Source organism: Camarhynchus parvulus, unplaced genomic scaffold (genome assembly GCF_901933205.1).
Source record: "Camarhynchus parvulus unplaced genomic scaffold, STF_HiC, whole genome shotgun sequence".
Taxonomy (NCBI): Eukaryota; Metazoa; Chordata; class Aves; order Passeriformes; family Thraupidae; genus Camarhynchus; species Camarhynchus parvulus.
Window position 1 is genome coordinate 315,989 of NW_022148248.1, and position 24,313 is coordinate 340,301.

The following is a 24,313-nucleotide window of genomic DNA, read 5'->3' on the forward strand; positions in this document are numbered from 1 at the left end:
CCCGAAACCGCCCTGGGACCCCCGGATTACCCTAAAAATCCCTTAAACCGCCCCCGGGACCCCCTAAATACCCCACAATTACCCTTTAAACCGCCCCGGGACCCCCGAATCACCCCAAAATTCCCCTGAAACCGCCCGGGGACCCCCTAAATACCCCAAAATTCCCTTTAAACCGCCCCCCGGGCCCCCTAAATACCCCAAAATTACCCTTAAATCGCCCCCGGGACCCCCCGAAACCGCCCTGGGACCCTCTAAATTACCCCAAATTCCCCTTAAACCGCCCCCGGGACCCCCGAAACTGCCCCGGGACCCCCGGATTACCCCAAAAATCCCTCTAAACCCCCCTGGGACCCTCTAAATTACCCCAAATTCCCTTTAAACCCCTCCGGGACCCCTAAACCCCGACCCCATACCCCTTTAAACCCCGGGACCCCCCCCCTAAAACCCCCCCGGGACCCCCGGATTACCCTAAAAATCCCTTTAAACCCCCGGGACCCCCCAAATTACCCCAAATTCCTTTTAAACCCCTCCGGGACCCCCCTAAACCCCTCGGGACCCCCCAAATTACCCCCAGATATCCCCGGATCCCCTCAAAACCCCTTTAGATCCCCCCGGGACCCCCAAATCCTCCCCAACTCCCCCCCCAAAATCCCCCAAATCCCCTTTAAATCCCCTCGGGACCCCCAAAATCCCCCCAAATCCCCTCTAAATCCCCCCCAAATCCCCCCGGGACCCCCTCACGTCCCCCCAGGACTCTTCAAATCCCCCCAAAAATCCCCCAAAATCTCCTCGGGACCCCCAAAATCCCCTCTGGAACCCCCTCCCAGCCATGACGGTGGAGTTGGACTTCGAGGAGTGTCTGAGGGACTCACCTTGGTTCAGGTAACCCCAAAAAACCCCCAAAACCTCCCCAAAAAATCCCATAAACCCCCCATAAACCTCCCCCAAAACCCCCAAAAATCCCCCAAAAATCCCCGAAACCCCCCAAAAAACCTCCCCAAAAAAAATCCCAAAAACCCCCCCATAAACCTCCCCAAAAACCCCCCAAAAATCCCCAAAAAATCCCATAAACCCCCCAAAACCCCCATCCCAAAACCCCCAAAAATCCCCCCAAAAAATCCCATAAACCCCCCATAAACCTCCCCAAAAATTCCCCCAAAAATCCCCCCAAACCTCCCCACAAAACCTCCCCAAAAACCCCCAAAAATCCCAAAATCCTCCCCAAAAATCTCCCCCCCAAAATCCCCAAACCCCCCCCAAAAATCCTTCCAGGACCCCCCAAAATTCCCCCCAAAAACCCCTGGGACCCCCCCAAGGACCAGGAACCCCCGGACACTCTCGGGACCCCTCCCCAAAATTCCAGGATCCCCCTGAGCACCCCCCTCCCCTTTACTGGGACCCCAAAATCCACCTGGGACCCCCAAAATTCCTCAAATCCCCCAAAACCCCATTCAGACCCCAAAATCCCCCAAAACCTCCCGGGACCCCCAAATTCCTCAAATCCCCCAAAACCCCTTTGAGACCCCCAAAATCCCCCCAAAAACCCTCCCAGGACCCCCAAATTCCTCAAATCCCCCCAAAACCCCATTGAGACCCCCAAAATCCCCCCAAAAACCCTCCCAGGACCCCCCAAATTCCTCAAATCCCCCCAAAACCCCCTTGGGACCCTGAAACCTTCTCGAATCTCCCCAAACCTGCCCCCAAAACCCTCCTGGGACCCCAAAATTCCTCCCAGGACCCCCCAAAATTCCTCAAATCCCCCCAAATTCCCCCCAGGGAGGGGATTCCCGGGTGTGGGGGAGGGGCTGCTGGGACCTGGGGTCACCTGGGGTCACACCTGGGGTCACCTGGGGTCACCTGGGGTCACACAGGTGTGCAAGGGACACGGGGCAGGTCCTTGAGCAAGGTGAGGGCGGTTCTGGGGTGAAAAAAGGTCTAAAATTGACCCCCAAAAATCCCCTAAAATTGCCCCAAAATTGACTCCAAAATTCCTCCCAAAATTCCCCCAAAATTCCCCCAAAACAGAGCCCAAAAGAGACCCCAAAATCCTCAAAACTGACCCCAGAATTCTCCCCAAATTCACCAAAATTCTCCCAAAAGAGACCGCAAAACCTCCCCAAAATGGGCCCCAATAACCCCCAAAATTCCCCAAAAACAGACCCCAAAAATTCACCCAAAATTCCCCCAAAAGAGACCCCAAAATTCCCCCAAAATTCCCCCAAAATTCTCCCAAAATTCTCCCAAATTTCCCCCAAAACAGACCCCCAAAGAAACCCCCAAATTCTCCCCAAAAGTCCTCAAAATTCTCCCCAAATTTCCCCAGAAATCCTCCCAAAATTCCTCAACATTCCCTCCAAATTCTCCCGAAAGAGACCCCAAAAGAAGCCCCAAAATCTTCAAAATTCTCCCCAAAATTCTCCCCAAAATAGATCCCAAACCGCACCCCAAAAGAGACCCGCAAGAACCCCCAAAATTCTCCCAAAAGAGACCCCAAAAGAAGCCCCAAAAAAACCCCAAATTCTCCCAAATTTCCACCCAAAATTCTCCCAAAATTTCCCCAAAATTTCCCCAAAATTCGCTCAAATTTCCCCAAAATTCTCCCAAAATTTCCCCAAAATTCCCCAAAATTCCCCCAAATTCCCGGCACGAGGGGGGCGGGGTTTGCCCGAGGCTGATTTTGGGGGGCCCCTCCCCCATCCCGCCCCTCCCCCCCCAGGTGGCTCCTCCGGAAGCACCTCCGGAAGGGGCCCCAAAAACCCCCAAAACCCCAAAACCCGCCCCAAATCCGGCCCCTCCCCCACCCCCACCTGCACAGCCGCCCCTCCCCCACCCCGGGACCCCAAAACCGCCCCAAAATCCCCCCCAGGACCCCCCAAATCCTCCTCAAAACTCCTCAAAACCCCTTAAATCCCCCCAAATCCCCTCCATGATCCCCCAAAACCCAAAATTCCCCCCCAAATCTCCCCATACCTCCCACAATCTCACCCAGGACCCCCAAAATTCCTCAAATTCCCCCCCAAATCTCCCCAGGAGACCCCAAAATCTCTTCCAGGACCCCCCCAAATCCACCCAAGAACCCCTCATGATCCCTCAGAACCCCCAAAATCCCCCAAAATCTTCTCAAATCCCCCCAAAATCTCACCAGGACCCCCCCAAACCCCCCCTGAGCCCCCCAAAATCCCCCCAGGACCCCCAGAATTCCTCAAACCCCCCCAAAAATCCCCCCAGGACCCCCCAAATCCCCCCAAATCTCCTCAAAACCCCTCAAATTCTCCCTAGGACCCCCCAAACCCCCTCTGAGCCCCCAAAATGCCCCCAGGACCCCCCAAATCCCCCTAAAATCTCCTCAAAATCCCCCTAAACCCCCCCAGGACCCCCCAGAATTTCTTAAATCCCCTAAAAATCCCCCTAGGATCCCCCAAAATCCCCCAAAATCCCCCTACAATTTCACCAGGACCCCCCAAAATCCTCCCAGCACCCCCCAAACCCCCCCAGGACCCCCCAAAATCCCCCAAATCCCCCAAATCCCCCAAACCCCCCAGGGCCGCTCTGGAAGAGGCCGAGTCGGACGCGGCCGAGCTCGAGTCGCACCTGGAGAAGGTTCGGGGACCCCAAATTTGGGGGGAATTTGGGGCATTTTGGGGTCTCCGGGGGGATTTTGGGGTCCCAGGGGCTGGAGCTGGGCTGGGGGTTTTTTTGGGGGGAATTTTGGGGGATTTTTAGGTGGTTTGGGAGGGGATTTTTTTGGGGAGGTGGGGGGAGGGGGATTTTTGGGGGTGGATTTGGGGGGATTTGGGGGGATTGGTGGATTGGGGGGTGAATTTAAGGTGAAATTTGGGGGTGGATGATTTTGGGGGGATTTGGGTGAATTGGGGGAATTTGAGTGAATTTTGAGTGGATTTTGGGTGAATTTGGGGTGAATTTTGAGTGAATTTGGGGTGAATTTTGGGTGAATTTTGAGTGAATTTTGGGTGAATTTGGGGTGAATTTTGGATTTGGGGTGAATTGTGAATTGGGGTGAATTGGGGGTGAATTTTGAGTGAATTTTGGGTGAATTTGGGGTGAATTTGGGGTGAATTGGGGTGAATTTGGGGCGGTTTTTTGGGGCTCCCCAGGTGCTGAAGCTGTGCTCGGCCATGCTGGAGGCCGGGCGGGTTCTGGAAGGTTCCAGCCGCGCCTTCGCCGCGGGGCTGCGGGGGCTGGCGGGGACCCCCCGGGGGGACCCCCTGGTGCGGGTGAGACCCCAAAAAATCCCAAAATTTGGGGGGTCCTGGGAAGGGAAAACACCAAAAATCCCAAATTTGGGGGGTCCTGGGAGGGGTTTGAGGGTCCCTGAGGTGAATTTTGCGATTCCTGGGGGTTTTGGGGGTCCTGGGCTGAATTTCAGGATCCCTGGGGGTTTTTGGGGGGTCCCTGGGGTGAATTTTGGGGTCCCTGGGGTGAATTTTGGGGTCCCACCCCCCTTGACCCCCCAATCCCACAGGAGGCCCTGACCAAGTTCTGCGACTCCCTGGAGCAGATGATGGACAGCCACGAGGTCTGCAGGCCACGCCCCCTGTGCCAGGCCACGCCCCTTTCCCTAACCCCGCCCCTTTCCTTTAAGCCACACCCATTCCATCTAAGCCACACCCCTTAAACTTTAAGCCACACCCACTCTCTTTAAGCCCCACCCATTATATTTAAGCCACGCCTTGTCTTGTTAAGCCACACCCCTTCCATATAAGCCACACCCCTTTGCCACAGCCACACCCTCATTCCCTGCTGGCCACGCCCTCTTGCCCTGGCCACGCCCATCCCCATGAAGCCCCACCCCTCATTTGCATAACCCAGCTCCTTGCCATGACACACCCCTTTGAAATGACCACGCCCATCTGCAAGGTCACGCCCATTTCCCCACAAGACCACGCCCTTTCACCATGACCACGCCCAGTTCTCGGGAAGCCACGCCCATTTTCCCCAGGACCACTCCTGTTTCCTTGACCACGCCCATTTCCCAACCTGACCATGCCCATTTTTGAGCTCCACCCATGCTGCCTGCCGCTTTGTCAAACCACGCCCCCTCCAGTGCTGACCACGCCCCTTTTTACTAGACCACGCCCATTTCTTTATTTCCATCATGACCACACCCCCTTTTAACCTGACCCACCCCTTTTCCTCATGGCCACGCCCCTCTGGGCATTACCACACCCCTTTCTGGTCTGACCACACCCCTTTTTTACTTGACCACGCCCATTTCTGATTTCCCACACCCTTTCCATCGTGACCACACCCACTTCTAACCTGACCCCTCCCCCTTTCCTTATGACCACGCCCCTTCGGACTTGACCGCGCCCATTTCTGACCTGGCCCCGCCCATTTCTGACCTGGCCCCGCCCCCAGGAGCTGCGGAGCTGCACCCAGAGCGCCCTGAGGAGGCACCTGGAGCCGCTGCTGCGAGAGTGAGGGCGGTCGGGGCATTTTGGGCGGGTTTGGGGGGATTTGTGGGGTTTTCGGCTGATTTGAGGGGGTTTGGGGAGATTTGGGGTGTATTTGAGGGGTTTTCGCAGGTTTAATCCCATTTTTGGAAGTTCTAATCCTATTTCTAAGTGTTCTAACCCCATTTTTTGTGTTTTAATTCCGGGGTTTTTTTTGTTGGGTTAATCCCACATTTCCAGGTTCTAACTCCATTTTTTGGGTGGTTTTCCCCCATTTCTAGGTGTTTTACCCCATTTCTGGCTGGTTTTACCCCATTTCTGGCTGTTTTTCCCCATTTCTGGCTGGTTTTACCCCATTTCTGGCTGTTTTTCCCCGTTCCGCCTTTTAGCTGCGCCGCTGGCCGGGGTCGCGGCTCTGCAGGGTTTTGGGGGGTTAATTCCCGTTACTGACCCATTTCTGGCTGGTTTTTCCCCATTTTCGGGTGTTTTTACCCCATTTCTGGCTGGTTTTCCCCATTTCTGGCTGTTTTTCCCCCATTTCTGGCTGTTTTCTCCCATTTCTGGCTGTTTTTTCCCCATTTTTGGGTGTTTTTACCCCATTTTCCGCTGTTTTTCCCCCATTTCTGGCTGTTTTTCCCCAGCTCCCTGCGCTCGGTGCGTGCCGGGCCGGGGTCGCGGCTCTGCAGGGTTTTGGGGGGTTAATTCCCGTTACTGACCCATTTCTGGCTGTTTTTCCCCATTTCTGGCTGGTTTTCCCCATTTCTGGGGTGTTTTTTCCCCATTTCTGGCTGTTTTTCCCCCATTTCTGGCTGTTTTTTCCCCATTTTCGTGTGTTTTTACCCCATTTCTGGCTGGTTTTCCCCATTTCTGGCTGTTTTTCCCCCATTTCTGGCTGTTTTTTCCCCATTTTCGGGTGTTTTTACCCCATTTCTGGCTGGTTTTCCCCATTTCTGGCTGTTTTTCCCCCATTTCTGGCTGTTTTCTCCCATTTCTGGCTGTTTTTTCCCCATTTTTGGGTGTTTTTACCCCATTTTCCGCTGTTTTTCCCCCATTTCTGGCTGTTTTCCCGCCAGCTCCTTGCTGGGGTCGGGCGGGCGGTGTGGCTCTGCAGGGGTTTTTGGGGGTTAATTCCGTTACTGACCCATTTCTGGCTGTTTTTCCCCATTTCTGGCTGGTTTTCCCATTTCTGGGGGTGTTTTTCCCCATTTCTGGCTGTTTTTCCCCATTTCTGGCTGTTTTTTCCCCATTTTCGTGTGTTTTACCCCATTTCTGGCTGGTTTTCCCCATTTCTGGCTGGTTTTCCCCATTTCTGGCTGTTTTCTCCCATTTCTGGCTGTTTTTTCCCCATTTTCGGGTGTTTTTACCCCATTTTCCGCTGTTTTTCCCCCATTTCTGGCTGTTTTTTCCCCATTTCTGGCTGTTTTCTCCCATTTCTGGCTGTTTTTCCCCATTTCTGGCTGTTTTTACCCCATTTTCCGCTGTTTTTCCCCCATTTCTGGCTGTTTTTCTCCCATTTCTGGCTGTTTTTTCCCCATTTTCGGGTGTTTTTACGCCATTTTCGGGTGTTTTTCCCCCATTTCTGGCTGTTTTTCCCCATTTTCCGCTGTTTTTCCCCCATTTCTGGCTGTTTTTCCCCAGCTCCCTGCGCCGCCATGTGTGGAGGCGGGACGTAGCCGAGGCGCTGCAGGGGGCGCCGCAGCGGCGTGAGCGGCGCGCGCGGCGCCCCTGGAGGCCAAGGAGGCGGCGGCGGCGCTGGGCGGGGCCAGGGGCGTGGCCAGGGCCAGGGGGCTGGAGCACGTGCTCAAGGTGGGCGGGGCGAGTGGGGAGGGCGGGGCCTAAAGGCGTAGGTGCGGTCAGGGGGGCTGGAGCGTGTCCTCAAAGTGGGCGGGGTTTAATTGGGGTGGGCGTGGTCAGGGTCAGAGGGATGGGCTGTGCTCTCAAGGTGGGCGGGGCTTAAATGGGGAGGGTGTGGTCAGGGACGGGGCTGGGGTATGTTCTCAAGGTGGGCGTGGTCTAAAGGAGGAGGGTGTGGCCAGGGGTGGGGCTTCAAGGTGGGCGGGGCTTAAGTGGAGAGGGCGTGGTCAGGGCCAGGGGGCTAGACTGTGTTGTGGATGTGGGCGGGGCCTAAAGGCGTGGGTGTGGTCAAAGGGCCGGAGTGTGTCTTCAAGGTGGGAGGGGCTTAAATGAGGTGGGTGGGGCTGATATTGGGTGGGTGTGGTCAGGGATGGGGCGGGTCTATGTCTGGAATGTGGGCGGGGCTTAATTGAGGTGGGTGGGCCTTACAATGGATGGGCGTGGCCAAGAGCCCAGGCAGTACCTAAAGGTGGGCGTGGCTTAAAGTGAGTAGGCGTGGTCAGGACCTGGGTCTGAACTGTGTCCTAGAGGTGGGCGGGGCTTAAATAGAAGTGGGTGGGGCTTGAATATGTGGGTGGGGTTTATTGTGGTTGGGGCAGGCGTATAGCCAAAAGATGGGCGTGGCTTAAATGAGGTGGGCGTGGCCAGACCAAGGGGCTAGGCTGGGGTCTGCCAGTGGGCGGGGCTTAAATGGGTGTGATTTGGGGGGTGTGGCTTAACCAGGTCTAAATGGGCGGGGCCAATCAGGGCTGACGTTAAAGAGGTGGGGTCAGTGGGCGTGGCCTCGAGGGGCGTGGCCTGGTCCCGCCCTCACTCCGCCCCTCCCCCACAGCTGCAGCTGCTGCAGGACGAGCAGAAAACGGAAATTCTGCAATTTGTGAGAAAAACCCGGGAGTTTGGGGGTCCCTGAGGGTCTGGGGGTGTCCCTGGGGGTCTGGGGGGGTCCCTGGGGGGATTTGGGGGTCTCTGAGTGACCCAAAAAATGGAAATTTTGGGGTTTTGGAGAATTTTTGGGGAGGTCTGAGGATTTTGAGTTTCAGGGGATCCTGAGGGCTCCTGGGGGGGATCTGGGGAGATTTTGGGGGGTCCTGAGAGGATTTGGGGGGTCCTGAGAGGATTTTGGGGATTCCTGGATAGTTTTGGGGGTCCTGGATGGATTTTGGGGGGGATTTTGGGGGGTCCTGGGAGTTTCTGGAAGGGCTCTGAGGGTCTTGGGGTTGGGGGGGTCCAATGGGGGTTTTTGGGGGGTCCTGAGGGGGGGTCTGAGGGGATTTTGCAGAGTCCCGAGGGGATTTGGGGGGGTCCTGAGAAGTTTTGGGAGCCCTGGGTGAATTTTGGGTGTTCTGGGTGGATTTGGGGGGGGGGGATTTGGGAGGATTTTGGGGGTCCTGAGAGTTTTTGGGGGGCTCTGAGGGTCTTGGGGTTGTGGGGCATTTGGGGGGGGTCCTGGGGGGAGTTTTGGGGGTTTTTGGAGTCCCTGAATTTGGGGAGGGGTCCGGGGGTCCCTGTGGGGTTTTGGGGGGTGCCGAGGGTGCCCCTGACCCCCCGTGACCCCCCGTGACCCCCCGTGACCCCCGGTGACCCCCCCTGACCCCCCCCCCAGGTGCTGGCGCTGTTGGAGGCTCAGGCCGCGTTTTTCAGCCGCGGCCACCAGGGGGCGACAGCGACCCGGGATTACCGGGGGCACCTGGGGGCGCAGGTGAGCCCCAAAAAATCCCCAAAAAATCCCCCAAAAACCACAGGGACCCCAAAACCCCCAAACCCACCCGGAACCGTCACTAACGGGGGCACCTGGGGGCGCGGGTGAGCCCCAAAATCTGCCCCAAAAACACCAAAAAAAAGCCCCAAAACACCTCAAATATCTCAAATCCCCTCCCCCAAAAAAACCCCAAGACTCCAGGAACCCCAAAACCCCTGAGGAATCCCCAAATCCTCCCACAAAAAATCCCCAAAAATGCCCCCTAGAAAAACCCCAAATCTCCCTAAAAAAACCCCCAAATCCTCCCCCAAATCCCAAAATCCTCCTAAAAAACCCCAAATGCCGGCCCCAAAAAAACCCAGGGACCCCCAAAAGCCCCAAACCCACCCGGGGACCCCTGGGCGCTCACATCAGGCCCAGGAGCCCCAAAATCCCCCCCAAAAACACCAAAAAACCCCAAAAAAAGCCTCAATAAAAACCCCCAAAAAAAAACCCAAACCCCCCAAAAATCGCCCCCAAATCCCCTGCAGGACCCCCCCCGAGGGGATTTGGGGGTTCCGGGTTCGGGGGGTCCCAGCTTTGCCCCAGTTTTGGGTTTTTTGCCCCAGCTGGAGCAGGGGCAGCTGGAGGGGGCGCGGCGGCGCCGGGAGCTGGAGCAGCGGCAGCAGCTCCTGCTGCAGCAGGTGGGCGTGGCCACGGGGTGGGCGTGGCATTGGGGGCGTGGCCTTGAGGCGCGGTCAACTCAGAGGTGTGGTCGAGTGGGTGTGGTTTAAATGTGGGGGGCGTGGCCTAAAAGCAATGGGGGGACCACTTTGCGTGTGGGCGTGGCAACGAGGTGGGCGTGGTAATTGAGTGGGCGTGGCCTTGAGTGGGCGTGGCCAGTTGTGAAGAGGTGTGGGGGAAACTGGGGCGTGGCTTAAATCAAAGGGGGCGGTGCTGGTTTGTTTGTGGGTGGGTGTGGTCATGGTTAAGGGGCGTGGCCTGTGTGGTGGGCAGGGCTGGGAATGATTGACAGCACAGCAGGGGTGTGGTCACTGTTGATTGACAGCTGAGTTGGTGGATGGGGTGTGGCCAGCTGTGATTGACAGGCCTTGAGCTTGGATGATTGACAGGAGGCTGGGCGGGCTCAGGATTTGATTGACAGCTGTGCTGGAGTTGATTGACAGCTCTGAGATGGGATCTGCTTGATTGACAGCTCAAGGGGGAGTGGGGCTTGAACCCTCTGGTGGGGGCGTGGTCAGTCTTTGATTGACAGCAGTGCTGGAGTTGATTGACAGCTTGGAGTGGGATCCGTTTGATTGACAGCTTGAGGAGGGGTGGAGCTTGAACCCTCTGGACTAATTGGGGTTGGGGGCGTGGCCAGGCTTTGATTGACAGCTGTGTTGAAGTTGATTGACAGCTGGAGGTGCAGCCGATTTGATTGACAGCTCCGGGAGGGGGCGTGGATTGGCTGGGTGGGGTTGTGGGTGGGGCTTGTGCTGATTGGCGGCTGCCAGGACCTGTCACAGGAGGAGGTGGGCGTGGCCTCGGCGGAGGCGGGGCCGCAGGCTCCGCCCATGGAGGGTTACCTGTACAAGAGAGCGAGCAACGCCTTCCGCACCTGGAGCCGGTACCAGAAACACCCCAAAATCACCCCAAAACACCCCAAAATGTCCCAAAATCACCCCAAAACACCCCAAAACACCCCAAAACCACCCCAAAATCACCCCAAACCACCCCAAAACACCCCAAAACACCCCAAAATGTCCCAAAATCACCCCAAAACACCCCAAAATGTCCCAAAACACCCCAAAACACCCCAAAATGTCCCAAAAAGTCCCAAAATCACCCCAAAAATCACCCCAAAATACCCCATAAACCACCCCAATGCGCTCTAAATTCACCCTAAAAGCCACCCAAAAATCACCCCAAAATCACTCTAAAATGCCCCAAAACCTCCCCAAAATCCCCCCAAATCACCCCAAAATCCCCCAAAATGCCAAACCCCACCCCGAAATACCCCAAAATTCCCCACACCGCCTCAAAACACCCCGAACCACCCCGAAATCCCCCTCAACACCTAAAACACCCCAAAATCACCAAAACCCGGCCAAAAATGCCCCAAAACACCAAAACCACCGCCCCGGACACCCAAACCCACCCAAAATGTTCCAAAATCGCCCCAAAATGCCCCGAAACCCGCTAAAAATGACCCCAAAGTTGCCGAAAATCCGACCCCAAAAATCCCCAATTTTCCCGATTTTCCCAAAATGCCCCAAATTTCCCCGTTTTTCGCCCTCCCCAGGCGCTGGTTCTTCATCCGGAGCAACCAACTGCTCTACCTGAAACGGGCCCGCGTGGGTCGGGGGTCCCGGGGGGGTTTGGGGGGATTTTGGGGGGTCCCGGGGGGGTTTTGGGGTTTTGGGGAAATTTTGGGGATCCTGAGGGGGTCCGGGGGAAATTTTTGGGGGGATTTGGGGGAATTTTGGGGAGATTTTGGGGGTCCCTGAGGAGCTTTTGGGGGAATTTTGGGGAGATTTTGGGGGGTCCAGGAGGGGGTGGGATTTTGGGGGAATTTTGGGGGGGGGGGTCTTGGGAGGGTTTTGGGGGATTTGGGGGAATTTTGGGGAGATTTTGGGGTGGTCCTGGGTGGATTTTTTGGGGGGTTCTGGGGGGGATTTTAGGGGAATTTTGGGGAGGGGGGTCCTGGGGGATTTATGAGGGGGTTTTGGGGGGTCCTGAGGGGGTTTGGGGAGGGATTTGGGGAAATTCTGAGGGAATTTGGGGGGTCCCGGGGAGATTTTTGGGGGTCCTGAGGGGATTTTGGGAGGATTTTGGGAGGTGCTGGAGGGGTTTGGAGGGTCCGGGGGGGGATTTTGGGGGGTCCAGGAGGGGGTTTGAGGGAATTTTGGGGACATTTTTGGGGGATTTTAGGAGATTTTGGGGGGGTCTGAGGGGATTTGGGGGAAATTTGGGAGGTCCTGGGTGGGATTTGGGGCAGATTTTCGGGCCGATTTATTCCGTTTTTTTTCCGGATTTTTGGGGTTCTTTGGGTGTTTCTCGCAGCAAATTCGGGGTTTGGGATTTGGGGGGGTTCGGGAATTTTGGGGGGACCCCCTGGCTGAGGATTTTGGGGTCCCCAGGACCCCCCCACGGTGGTGATCGAGGACCTGAGGCTCTGCACGGTCAAACCCTGCCCCGACCTCGAGCGCCGCTTCTGCTTCGAGGTCGTCTCGCCCTCCAAGTGAGACCCTAAAAATCCTCGGGGGGAACCCCAAAAATCCCGGGGGGAACCCCAAAAATCCCCCCAAAATTTCACGGGATCAAAAAACGTCAGAGAGACCCGGAAAAAATCCCAATTTTCAAAGGTTGGAGGCTCAAAAATTCTCCTCAAAATTCTCCTCGAGGGACCCCAGAATTCTTCTGGGGAACCCCAAAAATCCCCGAGGGGACCCCGAAGTTTTGGGGGAATCCAAAATTCTGAGGGGAACCTCCCCAAAAAAATCCCAATTCCCAAAAGGTGGGGGGCTCTAATCCCAACAAAACAACCCCAAATTCCCCAAAAAAAAAAAAAAAAAAATCCCAAAAAACCCAAAATTGCACGAAAATACCCCAAAAACTTCAAGGCAACCCCAAAAACTTTGAGGGAGCCCAAAAATCTTCCTGGGGAACCCCAAAATCTCCCAATCCTCAAAACCGGGGAGCTCCAAACCCCCCTGAGATCCCCAAATCTGACCCAAAATGACCCCAAAACTGCAGGAAAAGACCCAAAAATTCCCCCTGGGGACCCCAAAACCACCTCGGGAGACCCCAAAATTCCCTCGGGGACCCCAAAATCTCCCAATCCTCAAAGCCAGAGAGCTCCAAACCTCCTAGGGATCCCCAAATTTGCCCCAAATCTGCCCCAAAATGACCCCAAAACCACAGGAAAAGACCCCAAAATCCCCCCTGGGGACCCCGAAAAATTTCAGGGAACCCCAAAATTGTGGGAAAGGACCCCAAAATCCTCTCGGAGACCCCAAAATCTCCCAATCCTCAAAGCCAGGGAGCTCCAAACTCCCCTGGGATCCCCAAATTTGCCCCAAATCTGCCCCAAAATGACCCCAAAACTGCAGGAAAAGACCTCAAACCCCCCTGGGGACCCCGAAATCCCCTCGGGGACCCCAAAATTCCCTTTCCCCCCAGGTCCTGCGTGCTGCAGGCGGGGCAGCAGCGCTGGCTCGCCGTGCGGCTGCCGCCTGCGCCTACAGCAGGGAGCCCCCCAACGCCAGTGGGGCCCAAAATCTCCCAAAAGGCCCAAAATACAAACCACCCCCAAATAACCCCAGAGGGCGGGGAGCCCCCAAAGCCCAGGTGGGGACACCAAAATCTCCCAAAATCTCCCAAAATATCCCAAAAACCGACCCCAAATACCCCAGAACGCCGCCGGGGGCCCCAAAAAACCCCAATGGGCACACCAAAAACCCACCAAAACAAAAGCCCAGGGCCCCCGAGGGAGAAAACCCAAAAAACCAACCCCAAATACACCAAAAAAATAACCCCCAAAATAGCCAAAAAACCCCAATCCCCAAAAAGCAAAATACCCAAAATGCCTCAAAACCCATCCCAAAGTAACCCAGAACGGCCAGGGAGCCCCCAAACACCTGGTGGGACCCCAAAAAGATCCAAAAGTGGCCCAAAATCTCAAAAATTTACCCTGAAATACCCCCCAAACCACCCGAGAAACCTCAAAATACCCGAAGAAACAACCCCAAATACCCCAAAATATCCCAAAACTCACCCCAAATACCCCAAAACCCACCCTCAGAACCCCAAAACCCATCCCAAAGTAACCCAGAACGACCAGGGAGCCCCAAACCCCAGGTGGGGACACTAAAATCTCCCAAAAGAGCCCAAAATATCAAAAAATGCCCCAAAAAAACCACCCTAAAAACCCCCAAATAACAAAAAAATCCCAACGCCAAATACACCAAAGTAGCCCTAAAATAGCCCAAATACCCCAAAACACCTCAAAACCCAACCCCAAATACCCAAAAATCCCCCAAAACCACCCAAAATACCCCCCAAAAATCCCCCAAACTCCCCCCAATCCTCAAAATCTCCCCAAAAGGGTCCCCAAATCCCCTCCAAATCTCTGCAAAACGACCCCGAAGTCCCCCAAATCCCCCCTGAATCTCCCCAAAATCTCCCCCAAAATTCCTCCCCAAATTTTCCCCAAAATCCCCCCAAGCCCCCCCAAAGAAATCCTCAATTTCTCTCCCCCCCAGAGCCCCAAATTCCCCCCCTAAATCCCCAAATCCCCCCAAAATTTCAGCAAAATAACCCCAAAATCCCCCAAAATGGCCCCAATCCCCCTGAATCTCCCCAAAATCTCCCCCCAAATCTCCCCCCAAAAATCCCCCCCAAATGACCCCAAACCCCCCCAAAATCTCCCCCAAAACCCTCCTAAAAATGGCCCCAAATCTCCCAAAAAATTCCCCCAAAATCCCCCAAACCCCCCAAATTACCCCAAATCCCCCCAAAAATGGCCCCAAAACCCCCCAAAAATGGCCCCAAATCTCTCCAAAAATCCCCCCAAATGTCCCAAAATGCCCCCAAATCTCCCCAAAAATGGCCTCAAATCTCCTCAAAAATCTCCCCAAAATCTCCCCCAAACCCCCAAATGACCCCACCCCCCCAAATGCCCCCAAACCCCCCAAATCTTCCCAAAGCCCCCCAACAAACCCCCAAATCTCCCCCAAACCCCCCCAAAATGACCCCAAACCCCCCAAAAATCCCCCAAAAATGGCCCCAAACCCCCCAAAAATGGCCCCAAATCTCTCCAAAAATCCCCCCAAAATGTCCCAAAATCCCCCCAAACCCCCCAATCTCTCTCTCTGTCCCCCCCAGGGCCCCCCCAAGGCGGGGTCGCTGTCGGAGCCCCCGGAGCCGCCCCCGGTGCTGGGGGCGGTTTTGGGGCTGGAGGGGAACGGGAATTGCTGCGACTGCCGGGAGCCGCGGCCCGAGTGGGCCAGCGTCAACCTGGGCATCACCCTGTGCATCCAGTGCTCGGCCATCCACAGGTGGGACACCCCGAAAATATCCCTGAACCCCAAAAATATCAAAAACCCAAAAAAAACCCGTAAAAATCCATAAAAATACCAAAAAATCCCATAAAAATCCCATTAAAATCCCATTATTGGGAACCGAATTACACCCAAAGTCCTCTCGCTGTGCATCCAGTGCTCGGCCATCCACAGGTGGGACACCCCGAAAATATCAACAAAAACCCAAAAAAAACCCCGTAAAAATCCATAAAAATACAAAAAATCCCATTAAAATCCCATTGAAATCAAAAAAATCCCATAAAAAATCTCATTATTGGCATCAAAATCCTCAATTCATCCTCACCCTGTGCATCCAGTGCTCGGCCATCCACAGGTGGGACACCCCGAAAATAACAACAAAATCCCAAAAAAAACCCCGTAAAAATCCATAAAAATACCAAAAAATCCCATTAAAAATCCCATTATTGGGAACCAAAATACACCTGAATACACCCAAAATCTCAATCAAACCCCACCCTGTGCATGCAGTGCTCGGCCATCCACAGGTGGGACACCCCGAAAATATCCCTGAACCCCAAAAATATCAAAAACCCAAAAAAAACCCCGTAAAAATCCATAAAAATACCAAAAAATCCCATTAAAATCCCATTAAAATCCCATTATTGGGAACCTAAATACACCCAAAGTCCTCTCGCTGTGCATCCAGTGCTCGGCCATCCACAGGTGGGACACCCCGAAAATAACAACAAAATCCCAAAAAAACCCCGTAAAAATCCATAAAAATACAAAAAAATCCCATTAAAATCCCATTAAAAAACCTAAATACACCTGAATACACCCAAAATCCCAATCAAACCCCACCCTGTGCATCCAGTGCTCGGCCAGCCACAGGTGCGGCACCCCGAAAATATCCCTGAACCCCAAAAATATCAAAAACCCAAAAAAACCCCCGTAAAAATCCATAAAAATACAAAAAATCCCATTAAAAATCCCATTGAAATCAAAAAAATCCCATAAAAATCCCATTGAAATCAAAAAAATCCCATAAAAAATCTCATTATTGGCATCAAAATCCTCAATTCATCCTCACCCTGTGCATCCAGTGCTCGGCCATCCACAGGTGGGACACCCCGAAAATATCCCTGAACCCCAAAAATATCAAAACCCCAAAAAAACCCCCGTAAAAATCCATAAAAATACAAAAAACCCCATTAAAATCCCATTAAAATCCCATTATTGGGAACCGAATTACACCCAAAGTCCTCTCGCTGTGCATCCAGTGCTCGGCCATCCACAGGTGGGACCCCCAAAAACCGCGGGGACACCCCAAAAATATCAAAAACCCAAAAAAAACCCCGTAAAAATCCACAAAAATACAAAAAATCCCATTAAAATCCCATTATTGGGCACCAAAATACACCCAAAATCCCAATCAAACCCCACCCTGTGCATGCAGTGCTCGGCCAGCCACAGGTGCGGCACCCCAAAAACCGCGGGGACACCCCAAAAAACCCTAAATAAAAATATCCTTTAAAAAAACCCAAAAAATCCCATAAAAATACAAAAAAAATCCCATTAAAATCCCATTATTGGGAACCTAAATACACAAAAATCCTCTCGCTGTGCATCCAGTGCTCGGCCAGCCACAGGTGGGACACCCCAAAACATCCCCGAACCCCAAAAATAAAAAAAACCCAAAAAAAACCCCATTAAAATCCATAAAAATACAAAAAATCCCATTAAAATCCCATTAAAATCCCATTATTGGGAACCTAAATACACAAAAATCCTCTCGCTGTGCATCCAGTGCTCGGCCAGCCACAGGTGGGACACCCCGAAAATATCCCCGAACCCCAAAAATATCAAAACCCAAAAAAACCCCGTAAAAATACAAAAAACCCCATTAAAAATCCCATTAAAATCCCATTATTGGGAACCTAAATACACCTGAATACACCCAAAATCCCAATCAAACCCCACCCTGTGCATCCAGTGCTCGGCCATCCACAGGTGCGGCACCCCGAAAATAACAACAAAATCCCAAAAAAACCCCGTAAAAATCCATAAAAATACAAAAAAATCCCATTAAAATCCCATTAAAATCAAAAAAATCCCATAAAAATCCCATTGAAATCAAAAAAATCCCATAAAAAATCTCATTATTGGCATCAAAATCCTCAATTCATCCTCACCCTGTGCATCCAGTGCTCGGCCATCCACAGGTGGGACACCCGAAAAATAACCACAAAATCCCAAAAAAACCCCGAAAAACCCATAAAAATCCCAAAAATACCAAAAACCCCATTAAAATCCCATAAAAATCCCATTATTGGGCATCAATTACACCCAAATTCGTCCTCACCCTGTGCATCCAGTGCTCGGCCATCCACAGGTGGGACACCCCAAAAATATCCCCGAACCCCAAAAATATCAAAAACCCAAAAAAAACCCCGTAAAAATCCATAAAAATACAAAAAATCCCATAAAAACCCATTAAAATCAAAAATCCATTAAAAATCTCAAAATTGGCACCAAAATCCCCAATTCAAACCCCACCCTGTGCATGCAGTGCTCGGCCATCCACAGGTGCGGCACCCCCAAAATATCCCGGAACCCCAAAAATACCAAAAAACAAAAAACCCCTTAAAAAACCATAAAAATCACAAAAAATCACAAAAAATCCCATTAAAATCCCATTATTGGGAACCGAATTACACCAAAATCCTCTCGCTGTGCATCCAGTGCTCGGCCATCCACAGGTAGGAACCCCCAAAAACATGGGGCACTCAAAAACCCAAAATAAAAATACCTTAAAAAAACCCCAAAAATCCATAAAAAAAAAAACATTAAACATAAAATCTTGCATTCAGGTGGGACACCAAAACATACCAATAACATAAAATAAAAAATCCCATTAAAACAAAAAAAAAAAATTGGTGGGTTTTGGGGGATTTTTTGTGTTTCTTGGGGGTTTTTTGGTTTTTCTGGGGGTGTTTGGGGGTTTTTGGGGGTTTTTTTGGGGGGGTTTGGGGGTTTTTGGGGGTTTTGGGTGTTTTGGGGTTTTTTTTTGGGGGTTTTTTGGGTTTTTGGGGTTTTTTGGGGGTTTTTTGGGGGTTTTGGGGGGTTTTTGGGGGCTTTGGGGTTTTGGGGTTTTTTTTGGGGGTTTTGGGGGGTTTCTGGGGGGGGTTGGGTTGGTTTTTGGGTTTTTGGGAGTTTTGGGGGGTTTTGGGGGGTTTTGGGGGGGGGGTTTTGGGGGGTTTTTGGGTTTTTGGGGGTTTTGGGGGTTTTGGGGGTTTTGGGGGGTTTTGGGGGTTCTGGGGAGGGGTTGGGTTGGTTTTGGGTTTTTGGGGGTTTTTTGGGGGTTTTTGGGGGTTTTTGGGGGTTTTTGGGGCTTTTTGGGGCTTTTTGGGGTTTTTGGGGTTTTGGGGTTTTTGGGGGTTTTTGGGGGGTTTTGGGGGTTTTGGGGGGTTTTGGGGTTTTTTGGGTTTTTTGGGGGTTTTTGGGGTTTTTGGGTTTTTTGGGGTTTTTGGGGGTTTTTGGGGGGTTTTTGGGGCGGGGCTTTTTGGTTTTTTGGTTTTTTGGGGTTTTTGGGGGGGTTTTTTGGGGGGTTTCTGGGGAGGGGTTGGGTTGGTTTTTTGGGGGTTTTTGGGGGTTTTTGGGGGTTTTTTGGTTTTTGGGTTTTTGGCGTTTGGGGGTTTTTGGGGTTTTTGGGGTTTTTTGGGGTTTTATTGGGGGTTTGGGGTTTTGGGGTTTTTTTGGGGTGCCCCTGACCCTGTCCCCGCAGGAGTTTGGGCGTTCACTTCTCCAAGGTTCGCTCGCTCACCCTGGACTCGTGGGAACCCGAACTGGTGAAGGTGAGCGGGGAACTGGGACGGACTGGGATGGACTGGGAGGGACTGGGAGGGACTGGGATGGAACTGGGAGGGACTGGGAGGGACTGGGAGGGACTGGGATGGAACTGGGAGGGACTGGGAGGGACTGGGAGGGACTGGGAGGGACTGGGAGCAGCTTGAAACTAAACTGGGAGCACTGGGAGGGTTTGAAACCAAACTGGGAATGGACTGGGATCAAACTGGGAGCACTGGGATGGACAGGGATCAAACTGGGATCAAACTGGGATCAAACTGGGAGGGAACTGGGATCAAACTGGGATGGACTGGGAGGGAACTGGGACAAACTGGGATAAACTGGGATGGACTGGGGGAACTGGGATGGACTGGGAGGGACTGGGATGGACTGGGAGGGACTGGGAGGGAACTGGGAGGGACTGGGATGGACTGGGATGGACTGGGACCAAACTGGGATAAACTGGGAGGGACTGGGATGGACTGGGAGGGACTGGGATGGACTGGGACCAAACTGGGATAAACTGGGAGGGACTGGGATGGACTGGGATGGACTGGGAGGGACTGGGAGGGACTGGGAGCAGCTTGAAACTAAACTGGGAGCACTGGGAGGGATTTAAACCAAACTGGGAATGGACTGGGACCAAACTGGGAGGGACTGGGAGGGTTTGAAACCAAACTGGGACTGAACTGGGAGGGACTGGGAGGGGGTTTGGGGGGTCCCTGGTGGGGTTTTTGGGGGGAAATTTGGGAAAATTTGGGGAGATTTTGGGGAGTTTCAGGGGGTTTGGGGGGAGATTTGGGATTTTTTGTGGGTTTTTTTGGGGAGATTTTGGGGATTTTGGGGGGATTTTTGGATTTTTGGGGCTTTTGGGGTGGATTTGGGGGACTGGTTTTGGGGGTCCCCTGTAGGGGTTTTTTTGGGGGTCCTGGGGTGGTTTTTGGGGTGCCTGGGTGGTTTTGGGGGTTTTCGGGTGATTTTAGGGTGGGGTGGGGTTTTGGGGTGGTTTTGGGGTGATTTTAGGGTGGTTTTGGGTGTTTTTGGGGTGATTTTGGGGTGGTTTTGGGGTGATTTTGGGGTGATTTTGGGCGTTTTTGGGGTCCCCAGCTGATGTGCTCCCTGGGGAACCTGGCCCTGAACGGGATTTACGAGGCGCGGGTGGAGGAGATGGGGGTCAAGAGACCCCCCGAGCTGCTCCCGGTGAGAAACCCCCCAAAAAACCCCAAATTCACCCCAAAAAACCCCAAATTCACCCCAAAAATCCCAAATTCACCCCAAAACCCCCCAAAAAAACCCCAAAAAACCCCAAATTCACCCCAAAAACCCCAAATTCACCCCAAAAATCCCAAATTCACCCCAAAACCCCAAATTCACCCCAAAACCCCCCAAAAAAACCCCAAAAAACCCCAAATGCACCCCAAAAACCCCAAATGGGACCCCAAAAATCCCAAATTCACCCCAAAAACCCCAAATTCACCCCCAAAACCCCTGAGACCCCCGAGCTGCTCCCGGTGAGAACCCCCCAAAAAAACCCCAAATTCACCCCAGAAACCCCAAATGGGACCCCAAAAACCCCAAATTCCCCACAAGACCCTCCCTCAAATCCCCCCGCAAGACCCCCCAAATCCCCTCAAACCCCCCCCAAAATCCCCCAAAACGCCTCAGAGCCCCCCGAGGACCCCCAAATCCTCCCAGGACCCCCCAAACCCCCCCAAATCCCCCCCAAACCCCCCAAATCCCCCAAATCCCCCCCATCCCAGGGCCCAGCGCGAGAGTTGGATCCGGGCCAAGTACGTGGAGAAGAAATTCCTGAGGGGCGTGGCCGGACACGCCCCCAGGCCACGCCCCTCGCGCCAGGGACACGCCCCCAGACCAGGCCCCGCCCCCCGAGGGGGCCCCACCCAAGGTAATGGGGGGAAATGGGCGGGGCTTGGTGAGAAAGGGGTGGGGGTTGATAAAAGGGGAGGGGCTTCTAAAGGGGTGGAACTTGTTATGAGGGGGCGTGGCTTGCTGTAAATGGGTGGGGTTTGGCTTGTTGGGAAAGGGGTGGGGTTTGTTGCAAAGGGGCGTGGCTTGGTTTAAAGTGGTGGCTATAAAGGGGCGTGGCTGAATGTAAAGGGGCGTGGCTTGGTGTAAAAGGGGTGGGGTTTGTTTTAAAAGGAAGGTGCTTAATGAAAATGGGCGGGGCTTGATTAAAGGGTGGGGTTTGCATTATTAATTAGGGGTTAATTATGTGGGTGCGGCTTAGGGGGCGTGGCTTGTGTTGAGTCTGAATGTTGATAGGCTGCTGCTTGTGGTGTGGGCGTGGCTTCACAGCCAAGGGGCGGGGCTTGTTCCTTGGTGGGTGGGGCTTGTTTGTGGTGTCTGCTCTGGGTGTGGCTTCACAGAAAATGGGAGGGGTTTGATCATTGGTGGGTGGGGCTTATTGGTACTGTTTGCTGTGGGTGTGGCTTCTCATCTAATGGGTGTGGCTTGATCCTTTGTGGGTGGGGCTTATTTATAATGTTAGTTGTGGGCGTGGCTTCCCATCTAATGGGTGTGGTCTATTCCTTTGTGGGTGGGGCTTGTCATATCTATTATGGGCGTGTCCTCCCACAAGTGGGCGTGGCTTACAACCCACTCCCCCTCCCACTCCCTATTTGGGGCGGGCTCCAACGAGCATGGTCGTGGTTTTCTGTGGGTGGGCGTGGTTTTCTGTGTGTGGGCGTGGTTTTCCGTGTGTGGGCGTGGTTTTCTGTGGGTGGGCGTGGTTTTCCGTGTGTGGGCGTGGTTTTCTGTGGGTGGGCGTGGTTTCCCGTGTGTGGGCGTGGTTTTCTGTGGGTGGGCGTGGTTTTCCGTGGGTGGGCGCGTGTGACCCGTGGTGGGCGTGTCCCGTAGCTCCGCCCCCGGAGCCGGCCGAGCCCGAGGGCGCCCCCTGCCTGCACCCCGGGGCCCTGCTGGCCTGGGCCGCGGGCGGCGCCGCCTGCGCACCATGGCCGAGGCGCTGGCCCAGGGCGCCGACCCCGGCTGGGCCAACGGCGCCGACGGCAACCGCACCCCCCTGCTGGAGGCCGTGGCCGTGGTAACTGGGAGCACTGGGAGCAAACTGGGAGCAAACTGGGAGAGAGCTGGGAGGGGTCCCTGTGGGGTTTTGGGGGTCCTGTGGGGTTTTTTCAGGTTTCTGGAGGTCCCTGAAATCCCTGGGGGGGGGTTGGGGGTCCCTGGGGAAGGTGTTATGGGGTTTTTTGGGGGGTTTTTCCCTTGGTTTTGGGTTTTTTTTTTAGTGGGTTTTGGAGGGTTTGTGAGTCGTTTTTGGTTCTGGGGTGTTTTGGGGGTTCAGGGGTGGTTTTGGGGACAGTTTTGGGGGTCCCGCTGCTGGAGGCCGTGCTGGTGGTAACTGGGAGCACTGGGAGGGTGCTCCTGTTTTGGGGAGGGGTCTCTGAGCCCGTCCCCCCCCTCCCCATTCCCCGAGAATTCCCTGCTGGCCTGCGAGTTCCTGCTGCAGAACGGCGCCAGCGTCAACCAGAGCGACAGCCACGGGCGGGGCCCGCTGCACCACGCCACCATGCTGGGGCACACCGGGTGCGCGCTGGGAGCGACTGGGAGCGACTGGGAGGGACTGGGAGCGACTGGGAGGAGACCCTGAATCTAGTCCCATTTGGAGAATGGTGGCATTGCTCACCCCTAAGTTGAATGTGTGCGAAGCTAAGCAGGATCTGCCCTGGTCGGAGGCTGGATGGGTGACCTGAGCTGGTTATTAGAAGAGGGTTCTCCCGCTTGTTTTGGAGGGTGGTTTGTTTCCTTTTCGGGTCCTGCTGCTCTTTAGGGGTTCCTATTGCCTTTTATGGGGGTCCCTGTTCCATTTTCATGGTGCTATTATTTGGGGACAGTGCCTAAATACTTTGGGAGGGGGGGTCCCTGTTCCCTTGGGCTGCACCTTTTCCCTTTAGGGGATTTCCCTTCTATCATTGGGGGTCTGTATTTTTTCAGAGGGTCCTTATTTCATTTTTGGGGTCTCTATTCCATTCTGGGGGTCCCTTTTGCCTTTATGGGGTCTCTCTTCCATTCAGGGGTCCATATTTTCTTCGGGGGACCCCTACTCCATTCTGGGAGGCCACTTCCCCTTTAGAGAGACCTAATCTCATTGCTGGGGGGCCGTTTTCCCTTGCGGGGGGGTCCCATTTCCCTTTTGGGGATGCAAAACCTCCAAAGCTCTCAAAATTCTCCCCATTTTGGGAGGTCCCTAGCACAGTTTTCCACACGGGAAGCTAAGCAGGGTCTGCCCTGGTCAAGGCCTGAATGGGTGACCTCAACCTCGCTACATCCCCTCGAATCCCGGCGTCCACCCCCCGACCCCAATGTCCCCAAAACGCCCCCTCAATGTCCCCCTCCCCAAATTGCAGCCTGGCCTGCCTGTTCCTGAAGCGGGGGGCCGACGTCAACGCGGTGGACGCGGACGGGAAGGACCCCCTGACCATCGCCATGGACTTGGCCAACGCCGACATCGTCACCCTGTGAGACCCCCGGGGGGCGCCCTCGGCTGGGGGGGACACCCCAAATGTGACCCCCCAAATGTGACCCCAAATTCCCCCCCAGGCTGCGATTGGCCAAGATGCGAGAGCTGGAGGTGGCCCAGGGACAGACCGGTGGGTTTGGGGGGGGTCTCTGGGATTTTGGGGAGTTTCTGGGATTTTGGGGGGTTCCTGGATTTGGGGGGGTCCTGAGAGACATCGGGGGTGGAGTTTTGGGGGGTTCTGAGGTGGTTTTGGGGGCTTCCCCAATGCTCAGAGAGTTTTCTCAAGTTTGGGTTGGCCTTGGAGGAGGGGAGCGGATTTTGGGGTGGATTCTGGGATTTTGGAGCAAAACTGAGAATTTCGGGGTGGAATCTGTGGATTTTGGGTTGGATCTCTGATTTTTGGGGCTCCCAAATTCGGGGTCCCCTCCCCTGCCACGCCCAGGTGACGACACCTACCTCGACATCTTCCGCGACATCTCCCTGATGGCCTCGGACCACCCCGAGAAACTCGCCCGGGCCCCGCCCCCAAACACTCCACCCTTTAGCCCCGCCCCCTCCGCAAAGCCCCGCCCATTCTGCAGAACCACGCCCCCTTGGCAAAGCCACTCCCCCTTCTCAGGCAGCAGCCAATGGAATAAAGGCTCGGTTTGACCAAAATTCGCTTGGGCGATCTAGAACCGACCCCGCCCCAAAACTTCCCCCAAAATTTGGGATCCTAAAATTGGGGAGCCCAAAAATTGGGGACCCCCTTGGGTGACCTGGAACGGAATCCCCCCCAGAATGGGGACCCCAAATGAGTGACCTAGAACTGACCCCCCCCCAATGGTTGGGTGATCTAGAACAGCCTCCCCAAACCCGAAAAAGCCCCAAAACCAAAACAAAAAAATCCCAAAAAAACCCTAAAAAATAAAAAAACCCAAAACCTCCAAAACTCAAAAAAAAAAAAAAACCAACCTTAAAAAGCCCCTAAGAAAAATTT

The 24,313-nt window shown here is 54.1% G+C and overlaps 1 protein-coding gene across 1 annotated transcript; it reads left to right on the plus strand.

Moving 5' to 3' along the window:
* The first annotated feature begins 797 nt into the window (after positions 1 to 797).
* Positions 798 to 23,985, plus strand: ACAP1 (ArfGAP with coiled-coil, ankyrin repeat and PH domains 1). Its single transcript, XM_030970049.1, is given in 25 exon segments — positions 798 to 882; positions 3,543 to 3,600; positions 4,116 to 4,235; positions 4,484 to 4,537; positions 5,380 to 5,438; positions 6,056 to 6,068; positions 7,146 to 7,220; positions 8,101 to 8,145; positions 8,872 to 8,967; positions 9,576 to 9,650; positions 10,464 to 10,576; positions 11,252 to 11,303; positions 12,090 to 12,190; positions 13,132 to 13,216; positions 14,836 to 15,008; positions 18,778 to 18,847; positions 19,947 to 20,023; positions 20,025 to 20,039; positions 20,600 to 20,745; positions 21,717 to 21,791; positions 21,794 to 21,900; positions 22,291 to 22,400; positions 23,222 to 23,332; positions 23,415 to 23,464; positions 23,777 to 23,985. Coding segments are annotated over 25 exon segments (2,142 nt in total). The 5' UTR covers positions 798 to 829.
* The last annotated feature ends 328 nt before the right edge of the window (positions 23,986 to 24,313 follow it).